The 18,783-nt window shown below is 44.6% G+C and overlaps 1 protein-coding gene across 1 annotated transcript in view; it reads right to left on the reverse strand.

The window, feature by feature from the left end:
• The window catches only part of VAT1L (vesicle amine transport 1 like), a 164,841-nt gene that overhangs the window by 121,969 nt on the left and 24,089 nt on the right, over window positions 1-18,783 (reverse strand). Inside the window, exons 2-3 of the mRNA XM_036275024.1 lie at window positions 17,958-18,087; window positions 12,684-12,899 (exon numbers count right to left, since the gene is read on the reverse strand). Coding sequence (XP_036130917.1) covers window positions 12,684-12,899; window positions 17,958-18,087 — 346 coding nt within the window. The remainder of the gene's footprint in view (window positions 1-12,683; window positions 12,900-17,957; window positions 18,088-18,783) is intronic.

Consider the following 18,783-nt stretch of genomic DNA (forward strand, 5'->3'; position numbering starts at 1 on the left):
TCCCTTCACATCGATGTTTCTCTCTCTCTCTCTCCTCCTCTCTCTCCCTCCCACACTGTCTGTACAAAAAATGGAAAAATGTCCTCGGGTGAGGATGATAAAAAAAAAAAAAAGATAAGGAAACTGAGGTTCTGAGAGATGGAGTAACTTACCCACATAAAGAGAAATACACCTTTAACGTTTTGAGTTCTCTTGTTCAGGCTGAGCCCAGAATAACTTTACTTCCCTCTCCAGCAAATCCCACCGTAGGGGTAAAGCCTGGGGCCTGGCTGAGCAGTTCAAGGCCATGTCGTGACGTTATTTGGGCTGGCACGCATTCTGGGTTTATTAATACCGAGAGAAACACAAGTGGTTTAGTTAGGAACAAGTATTCACCAGCTCCCTTGTCTACCCACTTACTCAACCCATTAGCATTTATTAGCTTCTTCTGGGCACTCAGCAGAGTTCTAGACAACAGGGAGGATTCTCATAAAGAAGATAAGCTTCCTGAACTAAGTGAGCACAAGGCGGAGGAGCAAGGTCTGAATGAGGGCCATCACTGGGGATTTCAACCAGTGGACCAGGGAGGCAAGCAGGTGTGCACGGGCTGCAGAAAGGATGCCCGATAATCAAAACGGTCACCACAATAATTGTCATAGGCCAGGGTCCCTGGAAAAGGACTCTGATTGGAGACCTACATGCAGGGTGTTTACTGGGGGGTACTCTTGGGCACATCATCTACAAAGGAGTGAGGGGAGGAAGACTGGCCAGAGAGAAGCTCAGCTGTCGTTGCTGCAAGGGATGCTTTAGCCAGTACCACGAGGAGCTCCGAAGAGGGGCTGGCCCTTCAGGGTGTCTCCATTGAGGAAGGGAACTGGGCTTCTGTAGTCCTGCACCCAACAATGATGAGATGTGGGTACCCCCTGAGCGAGGCGACTCTCTTCCCCTTGAGAGGGATACAGCTGCGAGTCATCAGTAGCTAAGTAGACTGGCCACTAGGGGAAATGAGGACCGTAGTCCTCAAGGGGGTTCTGGATGGCACACCCCAGCACCTACTACAGTTTCATTAAGTAACATTTATTGAGTACTTATTATGTTCAAGCACTGTAATGCTTTGCACTTACTGATTCATTCGAGACTCCCAATCCTATGAGCGAAGTATAACGACAACGTTAAACACGAGGAAATGAGAGCACAGCTGAGTAATGTCACAGAAATCAGGATTCAAATCCAGGAAGTCTCCTCCAAAGACTGAACGCTTAAAGACTGTTGTTAACTGCTTCTCTGACCCTAAGAATTTAAACAAGGGGATCATGGTGGGGCAAAGGCTTAGGGGAAGGGGTGCTGATGAGAGGAGTAAAAGATAAGGAAGTTTGTATGTAGGTTCAGGGGTGGGGAACATCTGGCCTGTGGCCATAGAAGGCCCTCGAAATCAGTACCAGCTAACATCACACGCCTCACCAAATGAGCCTGACCAAATACAACAGGCTAATTTTTAAGTTGTTCATTTTATATGGCCCACGAATGATGTTACAAATATCCAAATGACCCTTGGCAGAAAAACAGTTCCCCACCCTGGAGGCAGACTGACAGCATCACCAGGGACACTGCTGAGTTTATCATGGTGAAGCTGCAGGATGGACACAATCAGAGTGACCAGAGGCCAGCCTGGGGGCTAGGATACCCAGGGCTATGGCTGACAGCCTGTGGGTGCCTATGAGAACAGACAAGGCTGCTTCTTGTTATGTATCTCATCTTTCCCCACTGAACTGATCTTTCATCTTAATAAGGTCAATGATATTCTGAAAAGCAACTGTGGCCTTTCAGGTATGTTGCTGGGGAAGTGATGGGTCCTCGGAGTCATGTAAACTCAGCAAAGACGAGTCCTTGTGTTTAGAGTTCTTGGTGCATGTCCAAGGACTGAAACTACAGGGCTACATTTTCCTTAAAGTCTGATGATGTCATACGTGTTTGAGGAGAGTGATGTTTGGAAAGGGGCTTGTGTGATAACCCCTCCTGGCTGTCGGGAAGATACGCAGAGGGAGTGGAGGTCGGCTTTATCTGCCCCTGGTTCCAAAGTTTCAACAACCGGCCGCCAATCGGCTGTCCTATTTGCTGCTCTTTTGAGTCTGGCTATAAATGCCAGAAAAACACTGAGTAATATTCTCTGATCAGATAAGGTCATAATAACATGACGATAACAGTAGGTGAAAGAGCAGCTGACATATGAGTTTGCTTGGTGCCAGACAGTATTCTAAGCTCATGACATAATCCTCTTTTAAAACACCATATAAAAACTATGAGCCGGGTGTTATACCCAATTTTACAGATGAAGAAACAAGGCCCAAGGAAGTTAAAGTTCTTGTTCTAGCTCTCTCACCTGGAAACCAGAGACCATAAGATGAAAACAGCCTTTGGATTTCCAGAATCTGGGCCCTTAGGTTCCATACTGTCTCCATAACTTACATGCTGCCTTTTCGGCCCCTTTCTTTCTCCTTTCTCTTTCTTTCTTCATTTCCTCTACAAATATTTTTCAAGTACCACTGGGCTCAGTGCTCAGGATGCAGGGATGATGAGATCACACCATCCCTGCCTTCACGGACATGGCAGCCTGAGTCTTATTTCAGCCGGATAGTTAGCACCAAGGACAGCTCCAGTGCTGAAGCTGATGGACTTCTGAGAAGTCAGCTGTGTCCGTGGAAGCTCCCTCCCTTCTGAGGATCCCTCGGCTCCTGAGTAACCCCCGGTGGGCCTCGGTACCTGGGGAAGAAAGTCCATCAGCAAAGCCACTGACATGGAAGCCATTCAGCTCAATCTAAGTAGAAGCTGAGCTACTTTCAGCACTGCCCACCTGTCCGCACAGCCCTGCACTCAAACACATGGGCTCTGTGTTCAGAGATCACACACCAGCTCTTCCTCTGCCTCGCTGCGTGACCTGGAGCAAGTTACTTAACCTCTCTGTGTCTCAGTGTCTTCCACTGCAATGAGGGTGTAATAGCATCTACCTCACAGACAGTGTATGGAAACTGCTGAACTCACTCTATTTCAGCTCTTATCCCCTTGTGAACTGAGATATTAATTCTGCTAATATTGAAGGAAGGAATCCTGTCTCAGAGTCTAAATTTAACCTTTATAGTGTTTATAATAAAGATTGGGTTTTTTGTTTGTTTGTTTGTTTGTTTGTTTTTTGACCAGTCATGATTTGCTCTACAGGAGTTAAAAGCATCTAGAATAAAAATTAAGTGAGGCTCTTGCTGGCATAGACACAGCTTCGAAGCGGCGTTTTTAGATACAGTTTGTCTTAACCTCAGACACATCGGTGACGTGCAAGAAGTCCAGGCACTGCCTCCAGTATCAGAGATTTCCAGAAGCAGGGAAGTATCTTCATGTCTTGTCTCAGAAGCATCTTTGACAGTTTAGAAGGTGAGGACCTATTTCTCGGGGTCATCCGTTAGAGAACTAGGGTCTTATCCATTCTAGCGAGTCCCAGCCTGGGGCCCTTCCTGCAGATGCTGAGATACAGTTGATCCTCATCCCTATGACTATTCATGAAGGATAAGATAGGGCCACTCTGTTCTCCTTAAACTTTCAGAGGTTCCGTTTCCTATAGTTGCAGGCCCCTGGGGACCACGAGGTCTTTGCTCTAATGAAGTCCCCCTTATCCCGGGGCACAGGGTGGGGCAGGCAGAAGAAACAAGGGCAGTGCAGATGTTTCTGAGGTCACTGCTGGGCTTTTAGTGCTAAGGACACTGGATCAGGAGTTCCTGGCACTGGATATTTGGGTTCAAATATGACCCCCCTACTCAGTGTCAGTGGGGGAAAAATGAGGCATATCTGTAATACTTTCAACAATAAAGATAAATTTGAATAAAATACCAACACCGAACCTCTTAATTAACCTGGAAAATTAAAATAGCTAAATTCCACTGGTGTTTATCATAGGCTAAGCATGCTCCAAATTCAAAGGTACCTTCTAATGTTGACACTACTATCATCCCGCTTTACAGATGAGGAAACTGAGTCTTAGAGTGGCTGGGAAGATGGAGCTGGGGTTAAATCCAGGGAGCCTCACTCTAAAAGTCATGAACTGATCACATACCATCCCGTGGGGGAGGGGTGTTGTAAGAACGAAATGAATAATGTTCTCCGAGAGTCTAGCACACCGCTAGTGTTTGACACCAGCTGGGACCCACCTTCGTTTCCTTTCTGCTCTAAAATCTCACGCCTGCACCTGCTAGCTGAAGGCTACAGCCTGAGTATAGCTGGACATGGGATGACAGAGGCGACACTGGCTGGGCAGCCACAGGGGCCATGAAGAAGGGACTCCATTCAACTAATAATGCACATCAGATACAGACGAAAAATCTGGGAAGGATATTCAGAACGTGGGATGGCATGAGCAAGGGCACCAAAAACGGCCTAATAAGTAGAAATTTGCAAGACCACTAGGAATTTGTCCCCTGGGATTAATGCAATAACAAGGCCCTCCTTAGCTCAGCAGATCACTTTTCTAGAGCCTAGAAAAATGGCTTATAACAGCTTATTGATTCACACATGTTTACTGCATTTCTAGGAGGCAGGAAACGGGCACAAAAGGAGTAAGGAGTGCCTGGGCCTATGTTAAGTGCTTCCTACACATAAGCTCATTGAACACGCATCGAAACCCTCTGAGGAATAAATGTATCGTTATTCTTCCCATTATGTGAATGAGGAAATGGAGAAGTTGAGAAGCTCGCCCGAGGAAGTGGGCTTTGGACATAGACTGTCTGACTCCAGGGCCCTGCCTTGGCCATTGCCCGTAGGAGAGCAAAGGGACAGGGAAGGTGCAGCTTGGAGAGGGGGAGGAGCCAACGCCCCGTGCGTGCAGTAAGGGAATGCGAGCTGCTATAACAAGTAACCCGTGGAAAGTCAGTAGTTAAAATAGTAGGAGTTACTTTCTTCTTCTTTCTCACATAAAGTCTAAATAGCAATGGAGCAGAGATGAGACAGGGGATGGAAGTGCAATTATTGAGGTTCCTGGGAGGGTGCAGGCACTGCCATCTGTAACATGCTCCCTGGGTCGACCTTGACATCTGCCAGGAAACCGGGAGGAGAGAGCGCACGGAGGGTCTCATGAGAAGGGACTGGCCTGGAAGTGATACCTATCACATGGCCTTGCCCTCACCCCATTGGCACAGGCTCCGATGCATGCCCCAGCTCGATGGAGGGGCAGAGGTAGGGAAGGTGGCTTAAAAATGCAGTCCCTGGCTGGGCAGCCACCTATCAGCTGCAACTTTATCTACAGAACGAGAGCACAGAGGTTGGTGGGCAGCATCTCAGCCACACCCCTATGGAAGCTGGGGACAGACAGACAGATAGGGCCCATTTGTGCCAAGAAGCTAAGGAGAACTTTATCTTGACAACAGTGGGGGTCTCTGTCGATTGCAGGCAGGGAGTGACGAGAGCAGATTGGTGTGACGGGAAAACCACTCTGGCTTGAGCACAGGGCTGACTTAGACAGGAGACTGCAGGCAGGAAGCCAGTGAGATGCACGCAGCAGTGATCTGGATGAGAGATTCTGGGGCCAAAAGAAAACGACAGTTGATGGGACAGGGAGGGGCAGAAAGATGTAAGAAATGTCCCATTATCTGGAATTCTTTTAGTTTTTCTTTTTTCTTTATTAATGTTAGAGAGAAGGAGAGAGAGAGAGAAACATGGATGAGAGAGAACATCGACTGGCTGCCTCCTGCACACACCCCACTGGGGATCGGGCCCACAACCTGGGCGTGTGTCCTGACCAGGAATCGAACCAGCAACCTCTTGGTGCATGGGTCGGCGCTCAAACACTGAGCCACACTGGCCAGGCTATCTGGAACTATCTGGAATTCTTTATATGAAAGCCTATCTGGCCCCCATCTCTAATTCTCTTGAATGGCCATTAGCACAAATGCCACTTCCTTGGAGAAGTCTTCCCTGATTTCATCCTTTACCTCTATCCCAGCTCAGGTTCCTATTATAAGCACTCATATCAGCTTGTATCTCCCTTTTATAGCACTTGGCAATTATTCATGTGATCATTTGATTTATATACCCACCTTTGGTTTATGAAGCTTCTTACTGAAAGAAAATCTGTTGTATTTTCTTGAATACTGGGTGCCTTATTCAATGTCTTGAACCGAGTGAACCTTTACTACATATATTTTGGATGAAGGAAAGAATAAAGAAATGAGGCTGGCTGCTTTGGCTCAGTTGGTTGAGTGTTGTCCCATGGACCAAGAAGTCGCCGATTCAATTCCCATCAGGGCACGAGACCAGGTTGCGGGCTTGATCCCCAGTGCAGGGCATACAGGAGTCGGCCAATTGATGTTTCTCTCATATCAATGTTTCTATCTTTCTCTCCCTCTCCCTTCTTCTCTCTCTCTAAAAGAAGAAGAAGAAGAAGAAGAAGAAGAAGAAGAAGAAGAAGAAGAAGAAGAAGAAGAAGGAGAAGAAGGAGGAAGAAAGAAATGACTCATAGGATTTGGAAACTTGTAACATTTTGGAGAAGAGCTAACCACCATTCTTGAGTGGCTGGCTTGGGTAGCTGGGTAGATGTCGGTGCCTTTCAATGATCAAGAATGGTTTTGTCTCAACAAAATATTCTCCTACACTGATTTTTTAGATGGTCATGTCTTTTCTGCCTAAATTGAATGACTCGCCAATATGTTCAGCCCCTCCAACACTCTAAGTATTCCTACTCAGCCCAAGCTCTCCCAATTTAATGTTAACACAATGTATGGTTAACCAGTCATTCAGGGAGGACCATCAGCATATGAGCCCTTATATGAGATTGGGGGGTCTCATTGCCCCCCTCTATAGATTCCACACCTCCTTTCTGTGCTTTCTCCTTTGAAGTGATTTGAATGACACTGGATGCCCTATCCATAATGAGCAGAATTTAATCATTGAACAGTAGCCATTGACCTCGATCTAAAAATTAAGTTCTGCTTTCCTTTCCAAGATCTGTGGCCCTAATCAGACCACTACTGTCTCTGTTCAGATGAGATGATGAAAAGGTAAAAGAACTCTAAAACCTGAAAAATGCAAATGTCACACATAGGTGCAAATAACCACATAGAAACAGTAATACTACTCTCCAAAACCTGAGCACATTCCCAGTCAAGATGCCCAAAGCCAGAGCAGCTCATGAAATGGGATTAGCTGACTCTCATCTTGAAATTCCTAACAGGAGCCCCATTTTGTTGCTTATTGCTTATTTTGTTACTTTTCCTTTAAGAGATTGCAAGTCCATTTTCTTTTTCTTTCTTTCTTTTTTCTTTTTGTTAATCCTCACCCAAGGACATTTTTCCATTGATTTTTTTTTGTTTTTAGAAAGTGGAAAAGATTAGAGAGAGAGAAACAATGTTGTGAGAGAAACAGACATCAATTGGTTGCCTCCCATATGCTCACCAACTGGGCCAGGGGTTGAACGTGCAACCCAGGTATGTACCCTTGATCAGGTATCGAACCCGTGACCCTTTGGTGTTGGGGCTGACATGCTAACCACTGTGCCACACTGGCCAGAGCTATAAGCCTCTTGTCAACCAGGTTCAAAAGATATGATTAGGGGCATGACCCTTTCAGACTGGTTCTGCTATTGTCAGAGGAAAACAGTGTCTTCAAAGATGAGTCGACACTGGGCATTTCCACTGAAAAAGTAACCTGCTCTGGATCAAATTACTTTCTTACACTATATTAAAGTTACCTTCAAAATTACAGTTTAAGGCTGGCATTTGTCACATTCTGTTTGCAAATTCTCCATCCCAGACTTTGATAAAAATTAGACAGAAGTCTTGGTGCCATTAGAACTGCACACATACTATTAACTCAATTTAGGAGATTTTAGTCTCCTAAATAAAGTCTCCTAAACCTATAAGTAGGTTTATCCTTCTTGTCACCTCTTCAACACCGAGTCAGGAAATATGTACCTGGCCCACAATCTTTTGGCTCTTTAAAATGTCTATGCTTACTCAGACATTTCTCGCAGCAATATTTTTTCTGATAATCTCCTTGGGCAAAGGAAGCAAAAGAAAAAAAAATCAATACATGGGACTAGATCAAACTAAAAAGGTTTTGTACACCAAAGGAAACCATCAACAAAATGAAAAAACAACCCACTAAAAGGGAGAATATGTTCACCCATGATACATCTGATAAAACGTTAATATCCAAAATTTATAAAGAACTCAAACAACGCAACATCAAAAAAGCAACCGAATTAAAAACTGGGCAAAGGACCTGAACAGACACGTCTCCAAAGAGGACATGCAGATGGCCAACAGACATAGGAAAAAATGCTCAGCATCATTAATCATCAGAGAAATGCGAATGGAAACTACAATGAGTTATCACTTCACACCTGTCAGAATGGCTATCATCAATAAATCCACAAACAGCAAGTGTTGGCGAGGATGTGGAGGGGAACCCTCGTGCACTGCTGGTGGAAATGCAGACTGCTGCAGCCACCGTGGAAAACAGTATGGAGTTTCTTCAAAAAATTAAAAATGGAACTGCCTTATGACCCAGCAATTCCACTTCTGAAAATATATCCAAAGAAACCTGAAACACCAATTTGAAAGAATATATGTATCTCTATGTCCATTGAAGCCCTATTTACAATAACCAAGATTTGGAAGCAGCCCAAGTGTCCATCAGTAGATGAGTGGATAAAAGAGCTGTGGTACATTTACACAGTGGAATACTACTTGGCCATAAAAAAAGAGGAAAATCTTACCTTTCATTACAGCATGAATAGACCTAGAGGATATTATGCTAAATGATATAAGCCAGTCAGAGAAAATACCATATGATTTCACTTATAAAGTAAACAAAATAGAAACAAAATAGAAACAGACTCATAGATACAGAGAGCAGACTGACAGCTGTCAGAGAGGGGAGGGGCTGAGGGGTCCGGTGAAATAGAGGAAGGGATCAAGCAAAAACAAACAAACAAAAATAAACCTCAAAGATACAGACAACAGTATGGAGATTTCCAGAGGCAACGGGGGTTGGAGACAGGTAGAAGGTAAAGGGGGGATAAATGGTGACGGAAGGAGACTACACTTTGAATGGTGGACACAAAATACAATATACAGATGATGTATTATAGAATTGTACACTTGTAACCTGTATAATTTTATTAACCAATGTAATCCCAGTAATTCAATTAAGAAAAAAAGAAGATCCTCACCTACACTATAAAATAAAATATCTGCCATTGGCACTGGGTGGAAGTTGAACAGATACTTGTTAAACACGTGAATAAGTGAAGGAATGAAAGCCTTGGGTTCTCCCACCATTCTAGGTTGTAAAATGGAAAGAGAATAAATAGCCTTGGGAATCAGCCAGATTAGGGTATGATTCCTGGTTCTGCTACTTGCTCTACTCCAGGCCTCTGGGGCTCCACAGTGAAAAGGAAGGCAGCCCAGAGAAAACGTCTGTATTAGTTTCCTGTTGCTGCTATAACAAATTACCACAAACTGAGTGGCTCAAAAACATCTGTATTAGTTTCCTGTTGCTGCTATAACAAATTACCACAAACTGTGTGGCTCAAAAAAAAAAAAAAAAAATCACCACACACACAAGAAAACCCCCACAACCTGGGCATGCGCCCTGACCAGGAATATGGTTCTGGAGACCAGAAGTCCAAAACGGGCCTCACTAGGCTAAAACCAAGGTGTTGGCAGGGCTGGGTTCCTTCTGAAAGCTCTATGGATAGAATCCATTTCCTTGTCCCTTCCAGCATTTGAAGGCCACTCACATTCCTTGGCTCATGGTGTTTTCTCCGTCATCAAAGCTACCAGTGCAGCATCTTTAAATCTCCCTCTAACCCTCCTCCCTCCCTCTTCTATCTTTAAGGACCCATGTGACTGCACTGGGCTCATCAGGATAATCCAGGACAATCTCTCCACCTCCAGGTTCTTACCTTAATCGCATCTGCAAAATTCCCTTTTCCCTGTCAAGTATCATGCTCACAGGTGCCAGTAATTAGGACATGGGTGTCTATGAGAGGGAGGGGTGAGGGTGTCACCCCGCCTGCCACAGTCCCAGCAGCTACAATGATCTGGTTTGTCCGACAGTGATGGGAAGCATCCTCATTCGCCCCCAGGGTAACACAGAAAATGCATGAAAAGAGCTCCCAGGGAGTCTATTCCACCACAAGAGCAGTAACTGGTTGTCTTCTGGGAAGGAATTTATTTCTGTCTGAGGGTGACTCATTGGTCTTTCACGGTGGGGCAGTGGAATGGTCTGGATTCTCCTTCGGACTCCTTAGATTTTGTGAGACGGCATCAACTCCACTACCGCTTGGTTGAATGTTCACGTAAATGTGCACTTGGCCAGAAGTGATTCCTTTACTGGAACCCTGAACTCAGTGCTTCACACCACCCATCAAATCTTGGGTGGGAGAAACCCTTCAAGGAGACCCAGTCCCCTGAGAGATGGGCCGTCCAACCACACCTTTCAACTGGCAGCAGACTAAGTCAGACTACTTCCTCTGGCCCCAGGATATTTGCTTTCACTCTATTTTGCTTTACTCTGGTGCTGTTAGACTATGCTAGAGATACACCTTAAGGAAAAGAATCGAGGAAATAATAGCATTCAGTGTCACAATTTTGTTGAGGATGTTCATTACACTTCTGCATACATTTCTCACAAGAAATCACCAAGAAATAGTCCCCAGGTCTCAGAACTTGGTACTAGTTATGATTCTCTGTAATAACTGGTTTATTTCCTCCCAGTGAATACTAGCTCACGTAGCTGGTTATTGTCCCCTATTTGCACTCAGTATAGGAAGTGAAGTACCGAGACTATTGTCCGTCTTCAGCAAAGCCTTAGGACATCAGAGCCTGCATTGTGTGTGCCAACTTATTTTCCCACCCTTATTGTCCCATTTCCCCAGTTCCTTCATCTGTTTCACAGTTTAGTTCTTATAGTTGTAATGTCTGTAAGCCCAGAAAAAGGCATAGTACAAACTTTTATTTCCAGAGATTTTTTTCTGTCTTGTGAGACACGTGCCTCTGACACATAGTCTTTGCTCCAGAAACCAATTCAAATGAAGAGTATAACACCACGAAAGGAAGCATGATTGGTACCAATGTTTAAACACTGAATCTCAGCAGAACGGGGCTTAGCATCATCGTAAAGACTGCCGCTTACGTTGATAATATGCAAACAAGTCTCCAACGCTTTGCGTGCTGAGCACACTAAAATCGTAAATGCCAGAATTTTAAATGGCTTGCTTGCTGTTAGCACATTAGCTGGCACTGAAATCTATTTCTTTTCTAAGGGGTGTTTAGCTTTTATTGTATCTTTACTCATGGTCAAAAGACATGAGCAAATTTGCTAAAATGATTGAAGATATTCTTGAGGCATTCCTAAAAGTTCATCTCGTTGCCTTCCAGCTTTTTATCTGTGAGCTTGTCGTGTCAGAAAGGGAAAACAGAAATATGCTTTATACTACGGAGGGTTCTGATAACAGTAAAAAGTCAATATTTTTAAAAATCAACGTTAGCATGACCTCCAGAGAAAATATCTTCAAGGTAGACCAAGCGTATGACTTCACATTTCTGATGAGTTCATCACACCATAGCATCACCAACGGTGAGAACCTCTCCAACCCTACTAGTGGTATATCAGGACTTCTTGTCTTGATCTCTCACCCACACAGGCCAGAACATAGTATATGTTCAATAAATACTTGTTGAATTAATGAGTGATACCTCTCACCCTCAGAAAGACTGGAGTTCCCCTCCAACCACAGTAGACCATGTCGGGAACAGAGTGCTTGCCATGTAGCTGGTGTGCAGTGTGCACTCAGGGCCTGTCCGCGAGACACATCCGAACCATGGAAGAAGTTCCTGCCATCCCTGTACTCCGGAGCAGCAGCTCCTAGCTCCATCACTTTCCCCCTTGTCAAAGACACCCCTGACGGATGACGTCGCCTGTGCAACTCCCCTCCCAATGTATGTAAAATTTCCATCATGCGAGTACAATCTGTCTCCCTCTCTCCCACCCTAGAAAATACAACCAAGTACAAATGAATAAGGATGTCATTAACATGGGAACCATCTCGAATTCGTGGCAATGTATTGAAAGAGTAGATCATCCACCATTTTGGCATTTCAAATAACAGTAGTGCGGGACCATGAGGCAGCTCAGAGTGACTGATGGAAACAGCTCACTGCAATGCCAAGACAGAGTGCCTCTTTTTTTTTTCCCCCTTTATTGATTTTAGAGAGGGAGAGAGAGATAGAAACATCAATGAGAGAGGACATCGATTGGCCGCCTCCTGCATGCTCCCCACTGGGGATCGGTCCCACAACCTGGGCATGTGCCCTGACCGGGAATTGAACCAGCGACCTCTTGGTGTATGGGTCAACGCTCAACCACTGAGCCACACCAGCTGGATGAGAGTACTTCTTACAGAAACCATCTCCGAGACCCCCTGAGTCCTAACATGCCATCTTGGGGACCTTCCCAAACTCCAGAGGAACCATCTCTCAGGCGCACCCTATCCATAATGCAATCATCTATACAACTTCCTCCATTCATGTGAGCCTTGCCAGAACCATAGAGTTCATCCCTGCTGATGGACACAGCTCACATAGGAGTCTCATTGTCACTGGGTGTCCCTCCACGTTCACCATCATGACCGCGAGGAAGGGGATCACAAGCCGCCAACTTACCACACCGCCGCCCGCCGAGTGCACCAGCACGGACATCCCTTCTCGGAGATTGGCGACTTCGAACAGCATCATGTAGGCTGTGACGAAATTCATGGGGAAGGCAGCAGCCTCGGAGAAGCTCATGTCATCCGGGATCTTGTAGACAAATTCCACTGGCGTGCAGACCACCTCTGCCCAGGCGTTGTAATTGACAAATGCCATGACTCGGTCCCCGATCTGGGCAGAGGACAGCACAGGGTTAGTAGAGGCTTATAAATCTGTCTTTGAGGGTTTCTCAAATACTCAGTCATCTGAATGAAAATGATAGATTCCTCCCCAGAAAAAACAACCACAAAAAAGCCCAAACCCTCAAATAGGCACATTCTCACCTGCCTCCCAATTTCAAGGCATTTTTTTAATGCACTGAAGCCCACCTATGAAAAATTCCCAGGGGCCATGGAGTCCAGGTTCTCCACGCCTCTTCTCGAGCATAAATATACAACAGGGAGCACATCACACACCACGGAATGTTTCTGCAGAGGTCATTTCACTGAGTCCACCTCTCATCTCATCCCTCTGTTTGGAGCGGAGAAAAACTGAGCCACAGGAAGTTAGTGGGGCAAGGCTAGGAGTAAAGCCTCCTCCTGTTTGTCCTCCGCCACCCCACATGGATGCCCAGACAGGCCAGTTCACTGTGCTGTTTGCGTCGAAGGTTAGCCTGCATTACCAGTCATGGTGGCCACGAACATGGCACATGCGAAGAGCCACGTAAATCTAAGTGGAGGAGACTGGGCAAGAGCAACCAGGCTTAGAGCCAAGTAGGAATATGCCACCTGGTGTGACAACAGCTACCATTTATTGGACATATACTGTATGGCAGGCATTGTCCTAAAAACATCACAGGTTTTTTAACTCGTGTTATCTGTACAAAACCCCTATAAAGGAATGGCTGAGTAATGCGTTTTATTTATCCGTAGTTTACATAGCCAAACACCACGCAAAAATTTTAAAAGCACAGTCTTCCCTGGAAAGCGGTCACGATGGTATGCTAAGTCGTGCAAATAAGTGAACTAACGCTAATGGCCTGTGGGAGCTACGAAGTGCCAGCTAAATTAATCCACTCTGCTATTTGCTGTGACTCTCAAATGCAATATTGAAATTGCTGTGGTTATAATAAATTCACAATAAATGAATGGCTCTCCTATATGTGTGTTTTACTGCATGTTTATGTTTATAATTGATTCTCCTTTTTGAATTTCTTTGTGGCTTAGCATTTCTCTTCTACCCCTATTCTACAAACATCATCAAAAGCCTCCTATGAGATGGGTTCTGTAAGAATCCCATATTACAGATGAATGATTATAGATTTTAGACATTTAAATCAACCCCAAGGGAGCTTAAAGAATACGCCCCAGGTCGTGTAGCTAGCGAGCAGCTGGTCCAGGATTTGAATCTAGGCAAGCTGACTCCAGATAAAATAATTAATTAATGACACCTGAGATAAGTACTACCAAAAAAAAAATACAATAAGTTACATAACTTGGTACCTACCAAGTCTGGGAATGTTCATTTAACTCTTTAAGCCTCAGTCTCCTCAGCTCTCAAATGGGTACAATATTAGGAAAGGGTCCTTATGAAGATTAAATGACATAACACACATGCGATGCACTGGGCGGTGTGCATGTAAAATGAGGAAAGAGTAAGCGATGTTAACTCTTACAAAGATTGGCTCCTGATCTCATGGGGTTCACAGTGTGATGATCAAAAGCGAAGTAAATACAGGCCCATTATACTTGATGACGCAGAAGGAATCGCTGTCTAACGAAGAAAGTGATGGAAAGGAGCGGCTGTCAGTGTTGAACCAAATGACAAACGTCGGAAATATCACCTTAAACACACGACTTGGACCAGAGGACCGCTGCGGTCTGAGACCGACATCCTCTTCTGCCCAGGCTCCTGAGAACCCACAGATACAGACTCAGCACCCCGGAGGAGCCGACGGCCTCCAGTGTCGCCACGGAGCGTAATGAAGAGTATCTCAAGCACCTTGGCAGTGAGGGTCACAGCCGGGCTGACCGCCTCCCTCTTTTCCATCTCATTATGAAAATGGCAAAAGTGGCTAAGCCACCAGAGCAGCCCCTGTCTCAGAGTTCAGAGGTGGGCAACTTTAGAACAATCCAATTCACTTCATTATTTGATTCTGTTAAGAAAAAAAGAAAAAGAAAAAAAAAAAAAAAAACATCCTGGATGACTGAGACCAAATTATTCCTTTCCTGCTGGCCGCTGGCAACACGTTTCAAGCTTCTCTTGCAATCGATCAACAAAGAGAGCTATTCAGTGTGAATTCCGTCTCCAGGTGATTGAAAAATCTCAAGTCAAAGTTATAGAGGGAATATTAGTATTGGTTTTTTCCTAAATCACACCTTGACTGGAAACCTGTAGGTGGCATCTTTTATTTGTGCAGCTGGAAGTCACTGGGGGGAAGTGGGGTGAAGGACAGGTTTGCCAATACGCAAGCCAGAGCTAACTAGCAGAAGAAAGGTCGTGTATATAAGGGATAATATATGTAATCAATCAGAGTAAGTCCTCCCTCTAAGCCAAAGCCAACCACATCCCCATCACCTGTTACATTCTAAAATATTGGCTTATTTATCCAATGCTCAGAATTAATATACTGGTATGATCTCTTCCTTTGGGACCACGTGGAGGAATGAAGAGCAGATAATATTTTTTATATGCAGCACTTTCGGGGACAGATAGTGCAGCCTCTGGTTATATTGCTTATCTGGGGACAGAAAGTGTAAAGCCAAACAAAAGAAAAGGCACACATACTTCTTGCTCCATATTTTTCTGCTATATTATACAAAAACCATTGGCCAAAAGACTGATAGGTGGGAATAGATTTCCAGACATTCGTCACAATGAATTTGGAGCGTACTGATATTTGCAGAGTACACCGAGGCTCGGATGCATCGAGACTGAGTGGCGAGGTCACGTTCAGCTCCGAGGGCGGTCCAGCATCACATTTCGTAGGATTTTCCTCCCTGCACCTCGTGTTGCAGCATTTGCACATCGGGAGCAAGGGCAGAGACCACAGGATGGTGCAAAGTGACTTGAATCTAGGGTCACCTACTACTTACCGCTGTTTGGACCTCGCAGAAAATTCCTGAACCCTGCTGAACCTCATCTCGAAGGAGATAATGACAGTCTTTACCGCGCAGGGCTGCGGTGAGGCTGAGCAAAGATGACTTGCCCGTGTTTCCGGTTCCAGCGGATTCTCAGATGTTAGCTCCGTTCATGTCTCCCTGGGGAAGCACTTAGTGACAAGCGAGAGCTCTTGTACCTAATTTCCATTGGTTTTTCCTCCGACTCCACACTGCTGCAATCTTGTGTGATTGATCTGCCCAGAGTTTTTCAGTTTTTATAGACCGGATTCTATTTTATTGTATTATTATTTTATTATTTTTTTTTATCCTCACCTGAAGACATTTTTCCATTTTTTGTTCAGATAGAGTGGGAGGGAGAGAGAGGAACAGAGAGAGAGAGAGAAACATCGACGTGAAAGGGACACATGGAGTGGCTGCCACCCGCACGACAAACCAGGGCCAGGGACAAACTGCCACCGAGGTACGCGGGTCTCTCTGGACCACAGGCCAACGCTCTAACCGCTGAGCCAAACCCGCCAGGGCCACCTTCTATTTTATTTGCATTATAATGACAGAAAGGGTCCTATATCTTTTCACCATTTAATTATTTTTTTTATTATGGAGAATTGTGAACATGTACAAAAGTCAGAATAATATAGTAATCGCTTTTATCCATTGCCCTACCCCCAAACCCATCGACCCATGGCCAATTCTGTCCCACTGTCAGGTACCCCTACCCTGTGGCTTTAAAATTTCACCCCAAAATGCCACTTCACCCAGGTCTAACATAATGATTTTTTTTTTATCCTCACCCTAGGACATTTTTGCATTTATATTCAGATAGAGTGGGAGGGAGAGAGGAAGGAAGAGAGGGAGAAACATCAATGTGAGAGAGACACATCGAGTGGTTGCCACCCACATGACCCCAACCAGGGCCAGGGACAAAATGCAACCGAGGTACGTGCCCCTAGCGGGAACCAAACCTGGGACTCTCTGGTCTGCAGGCCAACGCTCTAACCGCTGAGCCAAACTGGCCAGGGCATTACAAATGATCATGTAAATGTATCAGTTACGTAGATATTTAAAGGAATCAAATCATGAAAATATATTGGCCATTTCTCCCCAACTTCTGTGGTTTGTAATTGATTTTTGAGCTGGAAGTGATGGACAAGTGGGAACCAAGGGTGGGAGGAGGAGGTATGCACACTTTAGTTAATCCCAGGCCAAATATTTTTATTTAATTGCTGTGTAACATGAATAAAGGGGATGATGAGATATCCCCTGGCTAGGAGCACCAAGATGGTACATGAGAAAGGCATGAGATGTTTGGGAAGTCCTATCATTTATAAACACTGTTAATAAAACCAAAGAACTACAACCAAGATTACTCTATCTTGCAAAGCTATCATTTAGAATCAATGGACATATCAAGAGTTTCCCAGACAAAAAAAAGCTAAAGGAGTTCATTACTACTAAACCAGTATTATATGAAATGTTGACGGGTCTTCTTGAAGAAGATAAAAAAATATGAACAATAGCCCTGGCCGGTTTGGCTCAGCGGTTAGAGCGTCGGCCTGCGGTCAGGAGAGACCCGGGTTCGGTTCCCGCTAAGGGCACATATCTCAGTTGCAGTTTGTCCCCGGCCCTGGTTGGTCGTGCAGGTGGCAACCACTCGATGTGTCCCTTCACATCGATGTTTCTCTCTTCCTCCCTCTCCCTCCCGCTCTGTCTGAACAAAAAATGCAAAAATGTCCTCGGGTGAGGATAAAAAAAAATATATATATATGAACAATAAAATGATAATAAATACATATCTATCAACAATTGAATCTACATAATGACCAAGCAGAATAGACACACACTCATAGATACAGAGAACTTTTTGTTGATTGACAGATGGGAGGGGAGTTGGGTGAAAAAGATGAAGGGATTAGGAAGTACAAATTGGTTGTTAGACTAATGAACCTCAAAGGGAAGGGGGGAGGTGGGGTGGGAAGAGAGAAACAAACAAATAAATAAATAAATAAAACCAAGGAATAAATAAATAACAATACACATTATAGATTATGCTAAGCATTTGCATAATCTGCTATGATCTCCATGGATTGCAGATCGATATTAGTCTTTCAATCACAAGTCCAAGTGTTACCTCGTATCCTTTCACGCTGTCCCCCAGAGCTTCAACAATCCCCGAACACTCAAAACCTGGCACCAGGGGCGTCTTGGGAGGGTTGTCGATGTTTCCTTGTCTCACCATCAAGTCAATGAAGTTTAAACCACTGTGATGGGCAAATGTGAAAAGACAGAGATTCAAAATGAGATCCCAAAGCAAGCAATTGCCTGGCTTTTTCTTGTCTTCCCTCCTCTCCCCATCCTCCCCGCCCCGCTCTCTCTTTTCTTTTTTTTTTCTTTTCTTCTTTCTTTCTGGAAAAGCATGCCTAATAGTAACATCACTTAGCTCAATGTCACCAATAAAGCAAAACTCAATTATCTCTATGGACAAGTAATGCTTTCCTGGCAGTTAAAATAGCCATTGCAGAGTTTACACTCTAATTCAAAAGACAGTCCCTTTGCCCTCTCTGAGTCTACTTACTCTTACTTTAAAAATACACATTGACCAGCCTGGTCATTAGCCATTCTAGCACTTAATTGTGGGTAGAAACTACACTAGGAAGAAGTTATATGAAGACACATGGAAAGCAGCCAGACACAATGGCCATTAGCCAACCTATGAGAAAGAAAGAGAGAGAAAGGACCTAATTTAAAAGGTCCCAGAAGGACCGTCAGTCCTTAGCCATCACACACTCATCAGCACTGGGCCATAAACAGCACCCATAATGGTGAGTATGAGCCATCAAGAGACGATGTTATGTTCAGGGATAGACTGATGGATGTGGGAGTAGATAAGGGCTTTTTAAAAAAAACTTTTAGATATGTCTGGATAAGAGAAGTGATTTGGTATTTTCTATTAACAT

The sequence above is a fragment of the Molossus molossus genome, unplaced genomic scaffold (assembly GCF_014108415.1).
Source record: "Molossus molossus isolate mMolMol1 unplaced genomic scaffold, mMolMol1.p scaffold_m16_p_21, whole genome shotgun sequence".
NCBI lineage: Eukaryota > Metazoa > Chordata > Mammalia > Chiroptera > Molossidae > Molossus > Molossus molossus.